The following is an 18,951-nucleotide window of genomic DNA, read 5'->3' on the forward strand; positions in this document are numbered from 1 at the left end:
ATTATGTTCTGAGACTCTGGACCTTATTTAAATATTTTGTTTTAACTGGCTTCTTCCAACACTGCTCTAGCAAGGGGAGAAGTAGATGCTGCCTTGTTCCAGCCAGGTGTGTAGAAGTTCAGGCTCTTCATGTGGTCTGTGTTGACACGCCAAGGGTGGGTACACTTTGTTATTGGTGATGGGTTAAGAATTCAGACTCCCCACATGGTCTCTATTGATGCTGTTTGGGGTGTACTTGGTGGTGATTACTACCCAATGGAGATGGAAGTCCCAGGCTCCATGTGAAGTCATACCTTCTCTGAAACCACCCAAGATGAGCTGCCTTGTTAAAAGACTGGTAATGGTAGAAACCTAATCTCCCCATTCTCTTTGCTGGCACGAGGGTGGGAGGAATAGGTTATTATCTAAAAGTATTCTGTTTTGCTAGTCTGCCCCTTACCTTGTTCTTTGACTAAAGAGAGCAGGTTTTTATCAGGCTTTTTTTGGTCCACACTTACTTGTGTCTTTATGTCACTGGCTACTTTAGCTCCAAGTCTATAGTTTTCTAAAACAGAAAGCCCAAAAACTCGATAACTTAAACAACAGAAATTTATTTCTCACACTTTGGAAGCTAGAAATCCAAGATCAAGGTGTTAGAAGGGTTGGATTCTTCTGAGGCCACTCTCCCTGGCTTGTATATGACTTCCATCACACTGAATCGTCCTATGGCCTTTACTCTTTCCACACACATTGCTGGTGTCTCTTCTTCTTCTAAGGACAATAGGCATATTGGTTTAGGGTGCAACCTTTATGACTTTATTTAAATAACTCTTTAAAGGCTCTGTCTCTAAATATAGTCACATCGGGGGTTAGACCTTCAAAATATAAATTTGAGTGTGGGGCAAGGGGACCTAATTCAGTCCATAACAGTCAGGAAACTCACTATCATGTGTTCCTTTGGTTCTGAGGTTCTTAGTCACTCTGACTTCCTCTTTGCATCTTTCAGACTCTTTTGTTTGTTTGAAATATAACGTCCAGAGTTTTTAGTGGAATAGAGCGTCCACTTGATCTTCCTAGAAAAAGTTCCTCCCCCTTGCACTTTTTAAAGTGGGCTTTGCAACTCAAGTCAAAGCAGTTCTGATTTGCTAAAACAGGTTTAACTGGGCAAGAGATACATTTGTTAGAATTCTCATAACCTCTGGGGATGGGGAGCATAAAAATTACCCCATAAGCTACAGAGTAGAGAAGTATATGGTATGTACCAGGGCAGATTTTCCTCCTAAGAAAGATACAATTCATTCATCTGGGGAGGAAAGATGGTCAGATGGGATTGCTAATGGTTTAGAAGCTATAAGCTTCTGAGAATGTGCCAGTTACCTCCATCTCCCTAGACCATATGAGGCTGACCTGAGCCAACCTCCCAGGTAATAGACCAGAGCAAACATCTCAGAGAGGGCTGTATGTGTGTATATGTGTGTTTAATGCCTGAGAATTCTTCAGCCCTCCAAAGGCAGAGTTGCCATGTTGATTTTCTCTTTGTTTGCCTTAGTCATGGTCTGTAAGCTTTCCACATCTAATAAAAGCACCAGGGCCCCCAAAGTCCTTGTGGCCTCTAGAATTTCTTCATCATCAAAGATGTCAATTCCCAAGGTGTGGGTGACAGAGCAAGCTTCTCCTATTATTCAACTCTGACTTCTCACTATTAAGCAGGGGCTCCTTGAGGAAGATTGATTTACCACATTAACTAAGCCTCCACGTGCTCAATGAGAAGTTCACAAGACAAACAGCCTCTGCCATGTACCTCCAGCCCACTGCTCCATTTCTATCACATTTGGGCAAGAGTCATGGTGGAAGAGTCTGGCTGTAGTATATTTTCTCCCTGACATGATAAACTTGTTGGCATTTGACTGATCAGCTCCTTGTACGCAGGGAGTTCATTTGTAAGGCCACCTGGAATCCCCACTGTCCTGCTCCAATTTTACTCTGTCTAATGACCCAGGACCAGCTCCTGTTGGTTGGCACCAAGCTCCAGGGCCCTGCACAACCAGCATGCTGGCTAGTGATGGTTCAGCCTTCCCAGGAGTCCCTCTCTCCTGTTTGGAGGAGGATGGGGTGGTGATGCCTGGGGAGCTTTCCTTTTTTGCTGCAAGCCTCAAGTTGACCAGCTCCTGGAAAGATTTGTGCCAAGCCTCTACTTTCCTTTCCAGGGGCTCTGCTAGGTTTGCTCTGTAGTCTTCTGGCTGGACTCCTGGGGGTGTGGGGGAGAGATGAAGCCTTCCCACTCCACCTTGGCCTTAGAGCTCTTCCTAAGCAAACCGTGGTGTAACCAGATAACAAACATTGGTGTAGGCAGATAAGTGGGTTCTCAGACCTCACCAAGACATGGCCAACAAGGTCATGGTTTGCAGTCTTGGAGCTTCTCATGGCCTCTTGTCTGGCTTCCAGTCTCATGCCCTTCCCAAGCTCCTAGGCAACCTAGGCAACTCTTTATTACCATATCAGTTCTCTGTGCAGATCCTTCAGTGAGTTCCTGCTGGTGCTAGATGAAGTCCATATTCTCAATACTGCCATTCAGTCCTTACTGATCTGCTTCCAGCCTTGGAATTAGGTTTGGATCAAGTTCAGCTCCCTCCATTTAGTGGTGACTTTAGGTAAAACATGTAGCTCTTCAGTTCCTCACCTGTGAATAGGGATGATAATAGTGTCTATTCAGTATTCATCTTGTATGAGTGCTTAGATTGATTCCTAGCACATAGTAGGTGCTCAAAAAGGTTAGCTAACATCATTGCTGCACTGTGTTTTTTCAGTCTCCTAAATCCTGCATGCCTTTACCCACAATCCTGGATGTCTACCTCCCAGCCCCCAGAGCCTTTTCTTAACTGTTGTGTCCTTCCTGACATGCTTCTTTCTTCCTCTCTGCCTATTTGAATCTGACACAGGCCTAACTAAGGCCTCCCTATAATCTGAAGTTGTTATCTAGCCTAGGAGCTCAAAGAAACTCCCAGAACAGCACATGGTACAAGGCCAGGCACCATGGTCATGGCCAATAGGAACTGGAGCAGAGAGAGGTAGAATTTGGAGCTTTGAAAATGCCTCCCATCTCTTCCCCATCCCTCACCCCAACCATGAAGCTCCAGGTCCATCAAAGTAGTGGTTTTCTGACCCTCCAGCCTTTTTTGTGCATGTGTGGGGGGGCCATCTGGGCTCCTCTGGGCTCCTCTGAGCTGTGCACAAAGATGTCAACTTTACCTGTCCATGCACTCTCAAGTTCATTGCCAGACATGGAAATTGCCTTGCTTGAGCTGAGGACCCAGGCCCCACCCTCTGTAAGCTTACAGATATAGGAGAAGGGACCAGAACAGGACTTCTGGGGCTAGACCCTCAGTAACTACTTGAAGCATGGGGGTCTGAGGACAGTGGCAGTTTCATGCGCTATGTCATGTGCTGCATGGCAGGAGACTGTTGGTATAGAGGGAATTGGCCAGCTCTGACTCAGATGCTATGTGAGGCTGACCTTGTAGACAGAGCAGAGGTTCCTCATCTGCACCAAGCAGGCAGCTCCAAGTGTGAAGAGTCCTGGGGGTGGGGCACGGACTCTCTCTGGATTGCTCCCACTAATCCTGGGCAAAGGACAAGCACTGTTAGAGGTTTAGGGAGCTTGGGGAGAGTCTATAAGAAGGTGTTTGATAGGTAGAGTAGGAGAACAGCCCCCATCCTGGGGACAGCCTGAATAATGGTGAGGGAATGCATGTGCACAGATGTCCAGGGAGTGGCATGAGGCTTGTGTGAAGTCATGCTAAAGAGTCATGGGAATTGAGCCATGAGGGGCAGCAAAGGCTAGCCCTGGAGCCCAAGAGCTATATTTGCAAGTTTGGATTCTACCTGGTGAGCATGAGGAGTTGTTTTAGGTTGAAGGGGTAACATAGTAATTGCATCACACTTAAGGAGCAGAAGGAAGGCAGGACCACTATGGCATCTCATTTATCTTTAGCTCCTCAGGGCAGGGCTCAGAGCTTTGGAGCTCAGCAGATTGAGGCAGGAGAGCCCAAGAGGCCAAGTGCGAGGTGATAAGTCATCCTAGCTCTATGGGGATTAAGAGGCGTCCTGAAAGAACAGTGCTTCCTGAACCCTCATTATTCCAGACAGGAAATAGGGGGTGGATAACAGAGAATGGGTTAGCTTGCTGGACACCTTCTTTCCCAGAGTAGAAGACCTGCTGTGAGCAATGGCTCCTTCCTCTAGAATTTTCAAAGAGTGGGAGGAAGGGGATGGGTGGGAACTGAAAACTCCTTTCACATGAAGACATGTGGAAACTTCTCATGAACCTGGAGGAATCATCTGGGCAGAATAGGGAACAGCACAGGTAGCCTTAGCATCTGCGTGCCCAGCAAGTGTTGAGGAGACCCAGGAGAGGGCCTTAGGGATTGTTTCACTCAAGGCCGACAACACCAGCAAGGGGAACTTTCCACATGTTTGAGTGGGGTAGCATCCCAGAGAGGCTAGGTCAAGGCCAAGAGTAGGGAGGAGCAGACAATACCCACCTCTTACCACTTCAGGTCCCTGCTGGACAGAAGAAAGAACAGGCACATCCCTGGTGTGGTTCCCCACTGTCACCATAGGCCATGTGTGGACTCAGCCTCCCACTGCCTGAAGAAGGTGCTGCTATGGGTGGCCCCACCCCACAGGCTAGACCCAGCTGGTGAATAGAGGCTGCTAGGGGACATTGAGCCTGAGAGTGGAAGCAAGTGAAAGCTGCACCTCCTCCCACACATACCCTGGACTTCAGGAAGACAGATTCCAGGTGACTGTGAGAGATAATGGGCTTAATTCTCAGCTTGAGGCTCTAGAAGCAGAGAAGCCTCCAGAACCAAAGACTCTGAAAAGGGGAGTCCTGACTCAGCAGTTACTGGGATCCCAGTAGGGAAAGGAAGAGGCAGAGGCTGAGAGGTACATGTGGCTGTATGTGTACCTGGGCTCAGAATAAAGGGGCACAGAGCTGGCAATAGGAAATAAAAGAGCCAGCACCCAAGACCAGTGCCACGCAAGTGCCTGCCTTGATTCTGACACAAGAGGGAGAAAGGAGGGACTTGACTGTCATCTTGGAGGGATCTTCTACCTCCCGTATTCAACAAAGAGAATAGCCTTCTGGACAAGGACCTTGAATTTAAATACCCAAAGAAATCAAGGTGCTAAATAAATGAGAGAGGACTGTGGCAAACCAAGGTATAGCCTCTAAGCTCCAGCTAATTCCTGCAGTGTATGAGTGTGAATCCAACATCACCAGACAGTATAAGTTAGAATTTGTTATGGCCACATGTGACAGAAAACCTAAAGTAATATTATTTTTAAAAACACAGGTTTTCGTCTCTTGCATGTATGTTGGAAGTGAGCCAGAGTTGATACAGGGTGGCTAGTGTCCTTCCACCTCACTACATGGGTGTGGCCCTCGTCCTCGTGGTCCCAAATGGAGGCCAGAGCTTCAATTATTACATCTGTGTTCCAGGCAGCAGGGTAGAGAAAGGGTGAAAATAGAGCAAAGACCGCATGCTAGCTGTCTTTAAGGAAGTTTCTTGGAAGTTGTCATATAGTGTTTCTAGATCTTGTTGGTAGAATTTAGACACATGGTTACTTGTAGTTGTAAGGGAGGCTGGGCAATGTATTCTTATTTCTGGCTCTCCCTGAGCCAAGCTAAAAGCCAAGTGTTTTGTGGCTAAACGGAATGAATATTATGATATGCAACTAGCAATCTCTGACACATGATACCCCTCTGCCACTAAACACCACACACTCCACCTTCCCATGCATATAATATTCTGAGACTTGGGAGTGGTAATGGTAACCTTCATCCTGTTACACCATCCAGCCCAGAAGTCCGGATCTCTGGATCTCTGAGTGATGTGCAGCCTACACATTAGGTCCTAATGCCACACCCCGTATGGTATGGTGGAGGAGGAACACAATCACCACCGTAAAGACTCCTGATTTAGAGAAGGAACATGTAGCAAGCAGCACCAGCTGTGGTCCCATTGGCCAGGCTTTGTGAACCCTTCTGGCTTGATTGAGGAAGCTACCAGCAGCTCATCTGCTGGCCTTGCTCTATTCCAGGAGGAACACCTTGTCTAATGTCCCCATAGAGGATTTAAGCTCCCTTGACAACTTATCTCCTGCACAACTCAGTGGCTTTCAACCTATTTGTCCTGATGAGTTCCATGGGCCTGAAATGGCCCCAGTGGTCCATGTGGTTATAGGTTTAGGGTAACCTGGCCCTTCCATCTGCCCCTGCATCAACATAACAGCTGGGGTGGCAGGACACAAGGAGAGCAACACCCTTACTTTCTTACTAAAGATTTTCATGTGAAAGTGACTAACTTTAAAATTCTGGAACTAATGTTTGAAAATCATAGGACAAATAAATATGCCTATGTGCCAGATGCAGCTTCCTGGTGCCACATTACTGGGTACTGTTGAATAGAGAAGTGGCGCTCCTCCCTCAGCGTAGAGTTTAATGTCCATGGAGAAGGCCCTACACCAGCTCCTCTCATCCAGGCAGGCAGGCTAAGCGACCACACAGCTGGAGACAGAACTGGTCACAGCTGGAAGGACTCTGAGGCTGAGCTGGGCCCTGAAGTTAGTACAGAAGCCCAAGACAGTCTGGCTGACTTTCCAGACCATGGACTGGGGTTAGGGAAGTGGTCAGGAGTAGGTACAGATCTGGGAGTCCATGTGTGTCTGCCTGTGGTGTGTGAGGCTTTGCAGAGGGAACCCCAGGCCCCAAGTGGGACAGGAGATAAGGCCTTGCTTGTCCACCCTGCAGACTCCATCAATCGGGACTCACTGGACATGATCGAGCGCTGCATCTGTGTGGTGTGTCTGGATGCCCCGGGGGGCTTGGAGCTCAATGACACCAACAGGGCACTCCATCTCCTTCATGGTGGAGGCTGCAGCAAGAATGGGGCAAACCGGTGGTATGACAAGTCCCTGCAGGTAAGCCTCCCCCGCAGTATGGCCAGTGGCCAGAGCCAGCTCTGCTCACAGCTGGCAGACTCAATTACTGGCCTCTGCTGCCCAGGATGCTGCATGTGGGGCCAAGAGAGCAAAAGGGGTTGGAGATGTATAATTGGTATCATCTGATGGACTGAACAGGAGATAAGGCCTTGGATAAGGAGCAAGTGGCCAAATCTCACTCAAGCTCCCTAACTTTTCTACAACCTGAGGAAAGGTTGAGGGCCCTCTGGGTCAGACCTGGGGCTCACTCCTCATCTTTCATTACACACTATAAGATGGGGGCATGCCAGGGACTCCTCCCAATGAACAAATCTTCAACATGTTCAGCAATAATCACATTTGATTCCTAGGAATATCAGCTTTTCTAAATTTCTGTCACCCTGGCCTGGCCATTTTGACACACCTTCCTCCTTCCCTGAGAAGTGGCATCCTAGTGTCTACACAGAAAAAAGTCATACAATGAAACAAAGCAATTTGGGTTTGGGGGTTTTATTTTGTTTTTTTTTTTTTCATTTATATGACATTAACTCAGAAACAAGACAGTCACTTTGGCCTGGAGGAAAACACTCATGCAAATGGGGATAAGGTTGAGATTGGGCCATTCATTTTTGTCCTTACCTTCTTCTTTCCCCAGCATGCCAATCCTAAATCTAATCTTGTTTATTTTTAAAGCCACCACACTTTCACAATGACCTTATTAAATAGTAGCCAATGATCTCTATGCTTTTGGTTATCGTTGCTCACATGTAATGAGCATTTCTAGGCTTATTTTTCTGTTTTACTAGTGTGCATATTGATTCTGCTCTTTCTGATGAGTCCTGTTGCTGCTGCACTGGATGTTTCAGCCTTCACCAGCAGTGCTAATGGCTTGTAACCTTTCATGGAGCAGCTGTGGGAGAGAAATGATATAATGAATGTACAAACTGAAACATAGCAAGGCTTAGTAGCAATTTTTAAAAGGCAGTGTTTGCCTCTTTTTCTGATAGTGACAGGGACAGAAAAGGACTAACATGTGATTGGGCACAGTCCTCCCCTCTGTGCCTCATGTGGGTAGCTGTACCCACCTCTGGATCCTTTTTGAAGGTAGGACACATTATCAGGTGAGTTGGAGAAGCCCAAATGGCTTCATGAACAGGAATTGAAAGGAGTGAGAGAGAAAAGGGCCTGCAGAGCTGTGTTTTGAAAGAAACTGTATGGAAGTTTGAAGAATAGGAGCAAAGATTCGGGCAGAGGACAACTATGTGAGAGATTGGGGGAGACCTGTTGATAGCTTCAGTGTGTGCTGTACAGACTCCAATAGCTCGCTTGTTTGCTTGTTGATTATGGATGTTAGGCACATACCTCCTGAGTGTGCTGCTGTGCTGGAAGAGCTACAAGGTAGCCCTACTTTATTTGGATTATGCTTTAAGAATCACATCTCATTCTTATTTTATCCCAGTACTTTTCTGCACTGAGTATGTCCCTTTTCCATGTCAGCTAAATACAGCCTTTGTAAGGTCACAAAAAGACCACAAGTAATCTTCAAAGTTCCCATGGTCCTTTCATATATCTTCTCTCCAATCCTCATCAACCTTGTGAACTAGCCTTATTGGGTCCAAGTCAGATGAGAGCAGACTGAAGTCAGAGAGCTGAAGTGTCTTACTGAAGCTCTCCCATCTGGCTGGCCAGAACAACAGAACTGAAATCTGGATTCCAGACACAAAACCCTAGGCAGCAGTTGTTAAGGCATCCTCTGCACAATTTTCCTTACTCCCATCAAGGGAAGTTTTATTTCTCCCTAGGGATCTCTTCACCATTCAAATAGGATTGTCATCTTTCATTCAGTCACCCAACAAAATTATTGAGCACCTACTGTGGGGTGGACACTGGTCTAGAGGCTGGGAATAAAATCAATGTTGCCCAAACCACAAGGGCCATCAGGCACATCATGACACAGTGTAGTCGGGGGGGGGGGTGATCCTGTCACTCACTGTAAAGGGAAAACAAGGCTAAATGTAGCTGAAGGAGTTTACCCATGACCTGCAGAGAGTAAGTACAGCCTTTCAGGAATCGCTGGGATACTTCAGCCAGTGAACTTCATGCTGCACCTTCACTGCCTGGAGTTTTTCTAGGAAGGGGGTCTCACTGTTTGGTGCTGTTTGAGATTCTTATATTCTCAGGCCCTGGCAACTGCATGCAGTGTTCTTTTCAGAAAATAATGTGCTTTGGTATGCTTGAGGAGGGATCCCCTTGAAAGGCCAGGGACACCTGACCTGGAGCCACGGGGAAGGTTTGAAATGCTGACTCTATCAGAGGTCTGCTCACCTCTCTCTTCCTTATTGCAGTTTGTGGTGGGCCAGGATGGCACCTGTGGTGTGGTGTGTGAGCACTCCCCATTCGATGGCATTGTCCTGGTACAGTGTGTGGAACATCTGCTCAAGCACATGTGAGTCTGGAGCACAGGACCCCTCCAGAGCAGCCATGGTGTCAAAACTGAACTGCCTAGCTAGGCCAAGAAAAACTGCAGTGGCTACATGGGGACTGCTTTAGCCTAGAAAATGTCTTAGTCAAAAATGAGTTTGCAAACTAGCTAGAATGAAACATTATACATTTTATCAGCCATGGATAAAAGAGGTAATCCAGGCAGATAAGGAAAAGCTTGGCAAAGAATTTCTAGCTAAGAAGGAGCATCTGCTTTGACTAAGGGAGCTTCAGTCAATCCCTATTGTTTGTCCTGAGTCCAGAATGGGCTGATTGATGACCCAGCACAGACAGAAGGTTTCTGGGCTGCAGCTCTCTCCATCCTCTCAGCCTGGGTCTCTCTCCCTAGCTTCTGAGCTGGTCAACTAAGGGCTTCTCTGACCTTTAACACACTGAGTTCCTTCCTCCCTTTACCACTTCCCTCATTCTCTTTTTTTAGAATCTTCTCCATGATTCTAAGTTCTAAACCTCTTCCATGGGTTAGGATCTCTTTGGGATTTCTGAAAACCCAAACCAACACTCGCAAACAAAATGACATAATGTGCTTCAATTTATCTCCAAATGTTTTATAATTGTCATGGTGTAATATAGTAGGACAGGAAAATGCAAAAAAAAAAAAAAATGCCTTTGCAGCCAGGTAGAACTGGATGGAATCCTCACTCTGCCACTTGCTAATCTGGATGGGCTATCTGAGCTTCACTCTGTTCATTGGTGCAATGCTCTGGGGGCAACTCATACCCACGAACCTCCAACAACTGAGATGACTGCAGAGGGCAAAGAAACATGCTGCCTGCAGGCCTCAGCTCACAGGCTGAGGAGGTCATCTCTCTGTGCCTATAGGATGAGGAATAGCAAGAAGCTGGTTCGAGCTGACTCCGTCACTGAGCTGCCGGCCCCCAGGAGGCTGAGGTGGAAATGCTCCCCAGTAATTCAAGGTTTCTTAGCCTCTTCAGCAGAACAACTTCAACGGTAAGGAAAAGCACAACTCTCCTTTGGGGTGATACCCTGGGGGTCACCTGTGTCCTCCTTCCCACCCTGGCTGCTGAGATTCCCTGAAAGGTTCCAGAGACCCCAGTTCCTCCACTCCCCATGACCTCATGGAAATGTAGTCAAACTAAAGGGGAGTTATAACTCTTGGCATAGGGGACATAACCTTGCCAAAGGATCCATCATTTCCATAAAATGCAAACATGGAGCTATTTTTTTTTCAAGGGTTTCACCTGACTGAGCACAGTCAAGAAGGGGAAATCATCCTGTTTGGGAGAATAATAAACAACTGGTTTGAATAGGTCATTTGAATCCAAGCTATTTCAATTTGCTTGAATTTTCACCGCATCTTGGCAAGAAAGGTTTTATTCCCAAGGGCAGTTCGGGCCCTAACGGAACCTGGGCAGAGGGGCAAGGACCCCTTACAGAACCCAGGCAGGACAGGGCAGGGATGAGTATGGGCCCCTCTTGGGGAGCACAGAATTGGCAGTGGCAAGGTGTGAGGGGAGCTGCAGGCTGACAACTGAGTCTGGAACTTGGTTGTTCATTCTCTCATTCAGAAAGTGAGCATGAATGCATTCATTCATTCATTCAGCCAATGTGTGCAGAACTCTAGTTTGTGCCAGGCCTGTGGTAAGGTGCTGAGAACTAAGAAAGGAATGTGCCATGAAGCCTGCTCTCCAGACTTTAGTGGAGGAAGTGGGTCCCCAGAGCAAAAATCTGTGATGCATTAAGTGCCAAAGTCAGACAAAAGCATACAGACATGAACCCTCAGAGGACACAAGAGCTGAATTCTGCCAGGACATTGAGAGAGGGCTTTGCAAAGATGGGCCTTGACGGATGAAGAGGAATTTGTGTTGCAGGCAGCTGGGGAGGGGGGGTTCATAAAAGATCCATACTACTCTGGAGACCAGGAAGTGAGAGAATGGTCAGAGCTGGAGACACTAAAGGGAAGCTGGGGCCACATTGTGAAGAGCTTTATGTTCCTTATGTCATAGGGCTTGGAAGCTGTGGGGAGACCTGGAAGATTTTGTACAGAAGGTTCCAGGGAGCCAGGGAGGAGACTGTGGGAATAGGGTAGGTGAGCTGGATATAGTGTGGCTGGGCTTGAGGCTGAGGGCAGGGAGGACAAGTCCCCTGAAAGCTACTGTGGAGACTGGCTTTCTTGGAAGTGTGGCCTTAGGTGATCATTGATAAGGTCATGTCCATATCTCAACCATATGAAGGTGTTTGGAGATGAGCAGGCTACTAGGAGGGTGAATTCATTGCTGAGCCCTGGGAAGGAGGAGGAGCCTGCACACTTTTAGGGGTTTAAGCAGGTTCCACTTGATCCTGAAGCCCCCAGCTCTTCTTTCTGGAGGATGGGGAAGTAGGAGGGAAAGGGTAGGGTCTGAATGGGCAGACCTTGAGCTAAAGGTCTCCAGGGGGCTGTGGTGACTCTGTGCTCAGCCAGTGTGAAGGCAGTGAATCAACAGGCCAGACTGAGGATTGAGTTCCCATTGGAACTGGTTCTCTGAATTCTGCTGAGTCCCCAGAATCTGGCATGACCCCACAAGAGATGAAGTCCTGTGAGGCAGGAGAAATAATTCAAGGGGGAGCAGGCAGGGAGTGTCAAGTCCTGAGGGAGTGAATGTGTGAGTGGGGACCCAGGTTACTCCCCCAAGACTCTGATTTTACATATGGCTGGTGGATGGATGGTGTGGACCTTGCTGGACATTGCTCCAGGGGGCAGTCATCCCAGATCCCAAGCTCATTTTGAAGGAGGAGACTAGTCATTACTGGGGTGCTCAAGGGTCTCAGTGCAGACTCAGGGAATCTTCCTGCTACTCTTACAATGGCTCCTGGGCAGCAAAGACCTGAGCATGTCATGGCAGCCACAATAGCAGTGTTTGAGTAAAATGGACTTTTAATTACTGACAAGCAGCCTTCACTGTGGTGCTAAGCAGCCAAGCCCCACACCTTTCATTCCAAAGGGCAGGGATGAGCCTCAGTGAGGAGACGCTACTTGCCGCCATCCAAGAAGTTGGCTTTTCTCTGGATAGAGAGGGTTTGTGGATCTGGCAGGATGGCCAGGATGCCCTCCCGACCCCCACCAAAAAACCCCCCACAAGGATGCTGGACACACCTTCCCAAACAGGTCAAATGAGTGACCTCTCTCAGGCTCATTTCTGTGAGCAGTGGGATTTTATGATTGTGTTTGTTAGCAGTGTTTCCCTGACCATGTAAGTGTCTGTTTTGCCTCCATGTTCCTCCCTGTGGCCAAGCCCACCTTCCTCCAGCCCCAGAGCTGGACCACCAGCCTGCCCAGCCACACCTCATCTTCAGCTCAGAATAACCTTGGTCAAGTACACCCTCTGTCACTTCCATATGTCAAGGACTGTCTCTGACACACTGATCCATTCCTGGAGGGCAGGGACTGTCCTGAACTCCTGGGATGGTAGGACATAGACCAGGCTCAAGAAATTTGGTTAGATTCTGTGTTCTGTGCATTCTATTTTGCATGAAATAAAAGCATCTTCCCCCCTCCCCACAGAATAGTAAAGAATCTTGACTTCATTGTTTACAAGTTTGACAACTTTGGGAAGACATTCATTAAGAAGCAGAAATGCAGCCCTGATGCCTTTATTCAGGTGGCCCTCCAACTGGCCTTCTACAGGTGAGCAAAACCTGCCCAGAAAGGCTAACTGACAAGCTGCTCTAGACTCTAAAGTCTAGAAGTACCCTGGAGGGAGAAAGACTTTCTATGGGCTTAGAAGATGGGAGAATAACCAGGGCAGACTGCTTGGTAGGAGGTGCCACCTAACTGGGTTGCAAGACATGAAACCTTAGAAAAGAGAAGGATGTCACAGTCAGTCACTTGCCTGAGTGATGGCCCAGCGGTGCAGAGCACAAAGAGCAGGAACAAAGCTAACCGAGGCCAGGGAGGTGATGGAGACATAAGATTGAGAAGATGCTCCTCCTCCAGCTATCATCTAGTCCACCTGGGCCTCTGGAGTTGTAATGTGACCCCCCACTATTCTGGCCTCAGTAGTGAAACAGGACTAGCATCCTTCAGTAGATCAAATCAAAGATTTTAGATTCCCCCTTCATTTGTCCCTGTCTTTCACCTCCCACCGTGTCAGTTATTTTCCCTGTGTCTCTTTGACCTTCACTTCCATTTCTACCTCTATCACCATTGGCCCCTTCCAAGCCCCTGCCATCTCATGCTCAGTCAACTGCAACATGCTTCCCAGGGATCTCTGCCTCCAATCTTAACCACTATATCCTATCTTCATAAAACATGGACTTGGAAATATGAAAATCAGATTCTATCATTTGCTTCCTTGAACCTTTCCAATGGCTTCTCACCATGTTTAGAACAAAGTCCAGACTTAGAAAGGCTCCCTGGCCTCATCTGGGGTCCTCCCCAAATCTCTTTCCCACCTTTAGACCTTTGCTCTGACTGTGCCTCTGCCTATTCACCTGTCACTTTTCACCTGCCAGGTCCTCCCCTCTACTCGGGTGTCAGCCCTCAAAGAACCTTGCCACCCAGCTCTCTATCATACCAATTGTGCTCTCTTTCTCTTTCATGGTAATTGTTTTTCATGGGAACTACCTTGTTCATTGATTTGTCAACTTTGTTTTCTAGTCTGTCTCTCCCAAGCATGACATTCTGGGTACCTTGCATGCCTGGCACAAAGCAGGCATCAGATACTGAGTCAAACATGAGAAGACACCAAAAGAGTGTTAGCTAGGAGTGGCATAGTCAGGTCTGTGATTTAGAAAAACCTCTATAGTTGTAGGAAGTAATGGTTGAAGGTAGAGTAGGGCACCTGACTCAACTTTTATAGAACCCTAAAACTAACACACAAAGCAGATCTTCCTCAAGATAGGACTGGCTTCAGTTGGCTCCAGAATTCCAGAAGCAACTGGCCATAAACTGGCTTGGCTGGCAAATGGCAGTTGTCTCACTGGATCTGCTTTCACTTTGCAACACCCAGGGAAACAGGAAGTGATCTTGTCTAAAGCTGGAGCAAGGAAGTCTCACTAATAAGCCAGCAGCACCCGTGTGGACACAGCATCCTAATCCTAGTGTCCTATGTGGGGCTGTAACTCACGGCGAAGGGAGCAGCTGCTCTGAGAATCTGTCTTCTTACAACTCATTGGTAAAGTCTGATGTCACCCTGCATCACTGGGACAGAGACCTTGCCAGCATAGAACCATGGCAGGACCTGGTGTCTGGAACTGCAGTCATTGTCATTCTGATACTCAGATATCAATGGGCTGAAATGGGCCATGAGGTCAGGTCTCTGCTGGAGCTATGACAGGGGACTGTACTGAATGAGCACTTCAGAGCTTCCGATCCAAAGCCAAGAGTAACCTACACAGAGCACTCGCTCCTCATGTGATCTTTGCTGTCACTGGACCTGTTCAGAGGGGCTTGTAGCCAGACGATCCCAGGCTTCATTGAAAAGCAAAAACATGATCTGCTTCCCATGGAGAACATTCTTCACAATCTAAGCTTTAATAAATTTTTAAAAATCTGCATCTAGATTCAGCAAAACACTGGAAGCTTCCTCAGTTGGGGTTGATCAGTTGCCAGCCAGTGATGGCATCTATTTTCACGCTTGGCAGAGCATTTGCCTCTAGAGGCCACAGAGATATAGAAAAGGAGCTTCCTGCCCGTGTCCTGGGAAAATGAGATATAAGTGTAATAGAAGTTTATTCACTTGGTCACCAAGCAGTACAGAACCAGGCTGAATCAGACTTGGCCTTCCACCCTCCTGGAGCTAACCCAGTGTGGCACAGACATGCCCTGAGGAGGCCATGACTTGCTGTGTAATTTTGGGTTGTCACTGCTATTCTCTGACTTCTGTATCTTTCCTTTCTTTCAACCCCAACATCAAGGACTTTACTGACTGGTAAACAAAAGTGTGCACCAACCAGGTACACAAGCCTAGGGGTGCTCACTGGATTTATGTGCTTAAGGAGGAGACAGTGGCAGGGGCAGTGGCTGCTACTGTTCCCATCATAGGTTTTAAGGAGGAGAGGCATAGCCATAGTGTCCATGGGTCTGTAGAAAGCCCAGCCACCCCTAGACATTGCGACAGTTTACTCCAGTGACCACTGAGGCCCTTCCCTCCCTCCATCCATAGTTCATGCTTGACTTGTTTTAAATAAAACAGGATTCTCTCAAGGGTCTGAATGATTAATTGCACAATTATTCTATTCTGTGCCATTAATCAAACATTCATCAGGTCTTGTAGAAAATTCTAGGTTTCCCACCAGATTGGGATTCTTTTTAAAGCAACCAGTCACTTCTTTATTTTATATCTTTGCAGTATCACCAGTGCATGGAAAGATACATAGCTCTTCATATTAGACTCACTGACATTCATCTTTGGGAAACTGCCTCTAAAATTCTATTAAGGTTAAAATGAAATACTATGCCAAGTAAAGTCAGGACTGTAAAAATAAACCCAGCTGGACTATCATTCTCTCAGCATTTCAGGATACCCAAGAATGCATCACTATTTGCTATTCATCCCTCACTTGTGCAGGCTCCATCTCAGACTCACACCCACCTATGAGAGTGCATCCATTCGCCGGTTCCAGGAGGGACGGGTGGACAACATTCGATCAGCCACTCCAGAGGCACTGAGCTTTGTGAAAGCCATCACTGACCACAAGGCTGCTCTGACAGTAAGTCTTACTCCATCTGAGAAGTCGCAAGGAGGCCACTGGTCTTGACTCTGTGACAGTTAGCTCCTTTGACCTGTTTGTCACTGAGCAGCCTCTTAAAACTCCATATGCTTAGTGTCTGCCATCTGAGACATCTGTCTGGTCTGCTTCCAGGATTTGGAGAAGTTGCTGCTTCTGAAGGATGCTATCCGAGCCCAGACTGAGTACACAGTCATGGTAAGTGTTGAGGTACCTCCTTGCTTGAGGTCATACTGCGGGCTGGGCCAGAGCGGGGTCCACCAAAGCAGGCCACCACCCAAGCTGGGTAAGAGCTGAGCAACTAACTGTGCAGGAACTTGGCAAGGCCCCCCTGCCTTTTAGAGTCCCCTTCTTCTTATTTTTAGAACCTAGATAACACACCTCTCCTGCTTTCTACATGGATTTTACGAGAATACAATGTAATGGTCTTTGAAACAACAACAACAATAATAATTGCACCAAATACATATAGCAATTTATACTTTATACTACAAGAGAAGTAAAATGTGAGGGATTGCCCCTGGGCTTGCCAAATTGTAGTGCTTGTACACTTCACACTGTCATAGATGAGGCAGTGTTTATTCCCATCAAGAAAATAAATACTCATTTTGCCTTCTTATTCTTCATGTTTTTTAATACAGCTTGTAAATAAAAAGTCTTTTCTGAAAATTAATAGTGACATCAAAATCATAGGGAAAATATTTCCCTAGTTTAGGGAAATAATTTACTTTCTAGCACTGCAAGGCACCATATGAACAACAGAGAATAATCTATTACTGGGGCCAGTGATCAATATATTAATTGCAAATCATTCTCATATAGTCTTTCAAAAGAAAGTTTACCAGATTTTACTCTATGTATTTAAAAACAAGTAGAATGCATATTTGGGTTTTAGAACTAGTCGATGTAGACTTTCCTCTAATTCACTATGTTCTCTAATATAGGTCTCTAATTCTGAAGATTAAAGTGTTTGTTCTGTTTGGGGGAAATCAAGCTTACTCTCAAAAATACTCTTAATGGGTAATTTTTGGTTTTCTGCTTTATGCCAGATAAAGTGCTGAGAGTTAGGAAATAAACAACATAGTCAATAAGCCCATCATTGGGAGTTTACTGTGCAGATAGGAGAGGAAGCCCTTAAATGATAAATTCAGTCCCACATGAAAGGAGCCCTCGGAAAGGAGCAGAGAGCATGGAGGAACTGCTCACTCTTTTGCTTGGGAAAGCTAAGATGATTGCATGGAGGAAATGGTGCTTAATGAGACATGAAGGGTGAGGAAGTACTTGTAACAGACGTAGAAGCAAAGGATGGCTCCAGAAGGCAACAGCATGTGCAAAGACAAAATCTTGAGAGACACTGGAGGAAAAGCAAGTAGTTCAGTATGTGCAAAGAACAGAGGAGTACCCTGGCTTGTGTGGCTCAGTGGATTGAGAGCAGGTTTGTGAACCAAAGTCGAACTACGCAGTTTGACTCCCAATCAGGGCTGGGTTGTGGGCCAGGTCCCCAGTAGAGGGTGCATGAGAGGCAACCACACATTGATGTTTCTTTCCATCTCTTCCTCTCTCCCTTCCCCTTTGTCTAAAAAAAAAATAAGTAAATAAGTAAGTAAATAAATTTAAAAAACAGAGGAGCAAGAGAGGTCATGATTTTAGATTTTCCTGTCCCAAAGCTGCTCTGATGACCAGGTAGAAGGAGTGGTTGGAGCATGGAGTGGTCTGCCAAGAGGTAGCAACACTGATTGTGTATATATATATATATATATATATTTAGAAAGAGCTTGTATAAGGACTGAAGTAGACCAGGGATGGAGGCTGAAGAAGAAGCACAAACTCTTGGTTAAATATGGTGACTTGAACACAAGGGTTAACCGTCACCCTTCTAAAATCCTCACCAATATCAGCAAAGGAATTTCAACAATTTTTTATCCTAACCTGAGGACATTTTTATTGCTTTTAGAGAGAAAGGGAGGAAGAGAGAGAAATATTGATGAAAGAGAGAAGCATCAGTTCGTTGTCTTCCATATGTGCCCAGACTGGAGATTGTACACACCTGGGCAGGAGATTGAAACTGCAACCTTTCAGTTATGAGATGACACTCCAACCAACTGAGCCACACAAGCCAGGCCAGCAGTGGAATTTCTTAAGTCACAAATACACTAGGAAAAAGAATAGAAAAGGAGGTGCCAGCAAAGTTTTAGAGCTGAAAAGTAAAATAGGTGACAACTAATTCAGCAGATCTGAGGGAGCTGAAACCCAAGCAAATCATGAGGGAGGTTCAGAAGGATAACAAATTACATTGCAAGACCTCAGACACTGGAGAGTCCCACCACAAGTAGGGGTGCCCCTGGCCAAGATGGACACATAGGTAGATACACTTTGCTGCCTTGCACAACCAAAACAAGGACAACAACAAATTTAAAAACAAAAAACAAGAACTGCCAGAAAATCAAACTGTGTGGAAGCCCAACAACCAAGGACTTAAAAAAATATTCATACAGACTGGTAGGAGGGGTAGAGATGGGCAGCAGGGTTGAAGAGGATACTTGGCAAGGTGGCAGTTGGAGGACTATGTGGGCAAGGTGGTGGCTGGTGGTCTCACATTTGAGTGCAAATAAAGTGGGAGGAACAACTGGAGAGAAAGACAGACTGTGCAACACAGAGTTCCAGTGTGGGGGAAAAAACCCTCAAAACTTCTGGCTGTAAAAACTTGTGGGTATTGCAGCGGTGGGAGAAACTCCAAGCTTCATAGGAGAGTTTGTTGGAGAGACCCACAGGGTCCTAGAATGTACAGAAGCCCATCCACCTGGGAATCAGCACCAGAAG

At 46.6% G+C, this 18,951-nt stretch overlaps 1 protein-coding gene across 1 annotated transcript in view; it reads left to right on the forward strand.

Moving 5' to 3' along the window:
• The window catches only part of CHAT (choline O-acetyltransferase), a 66,926-nt gene that overhangs the window by 39,178 nt on the left and 8,797 nt on the right, over positions 1–18,951 (forward strand). The window contains exons 7-12 of the mRNA XM_037056685.1: positions 6,794–6,963; positions 9,309–9,409; positions 10,285–10,413; positions 12,965–13,087; positions 15,972–16,113; positions 16,267–16,329. Of these exons, the coding sequence (XP_036912580.1) occupies positions 6,794–6,963; positions 9,309–9,409; positions 10,285–10,413; positions 12,965–13,087; positions 15,972–16,113; positions 16,267–16,329 (728 nt within the window). The remainder of the gene's footprint in view (positions 1–6,793; positions 6,964–9,308; positions 9,410–10,284; positions 10,414–12,964; positions 13,088–15,971; positions 16,114–16,266; positions 16,330–18,951) is intronic.

Source organism: Sturnira hondurensis, unplaced genomic scaffold, assembly GCF_014824575.4.
Source record: "Sturnira hondurensis isolate 20B ecotype Veracruz unplaced genomic scaffold, ASM1482457v3 Scaffold0009125, whole genome shotgun sequence".
NCBI lineage: Eukaryota > Metazoa > Chordata > Mammalia > Chiroptera > Phyllostomidae > Sturnira > Sturnira hondurensis.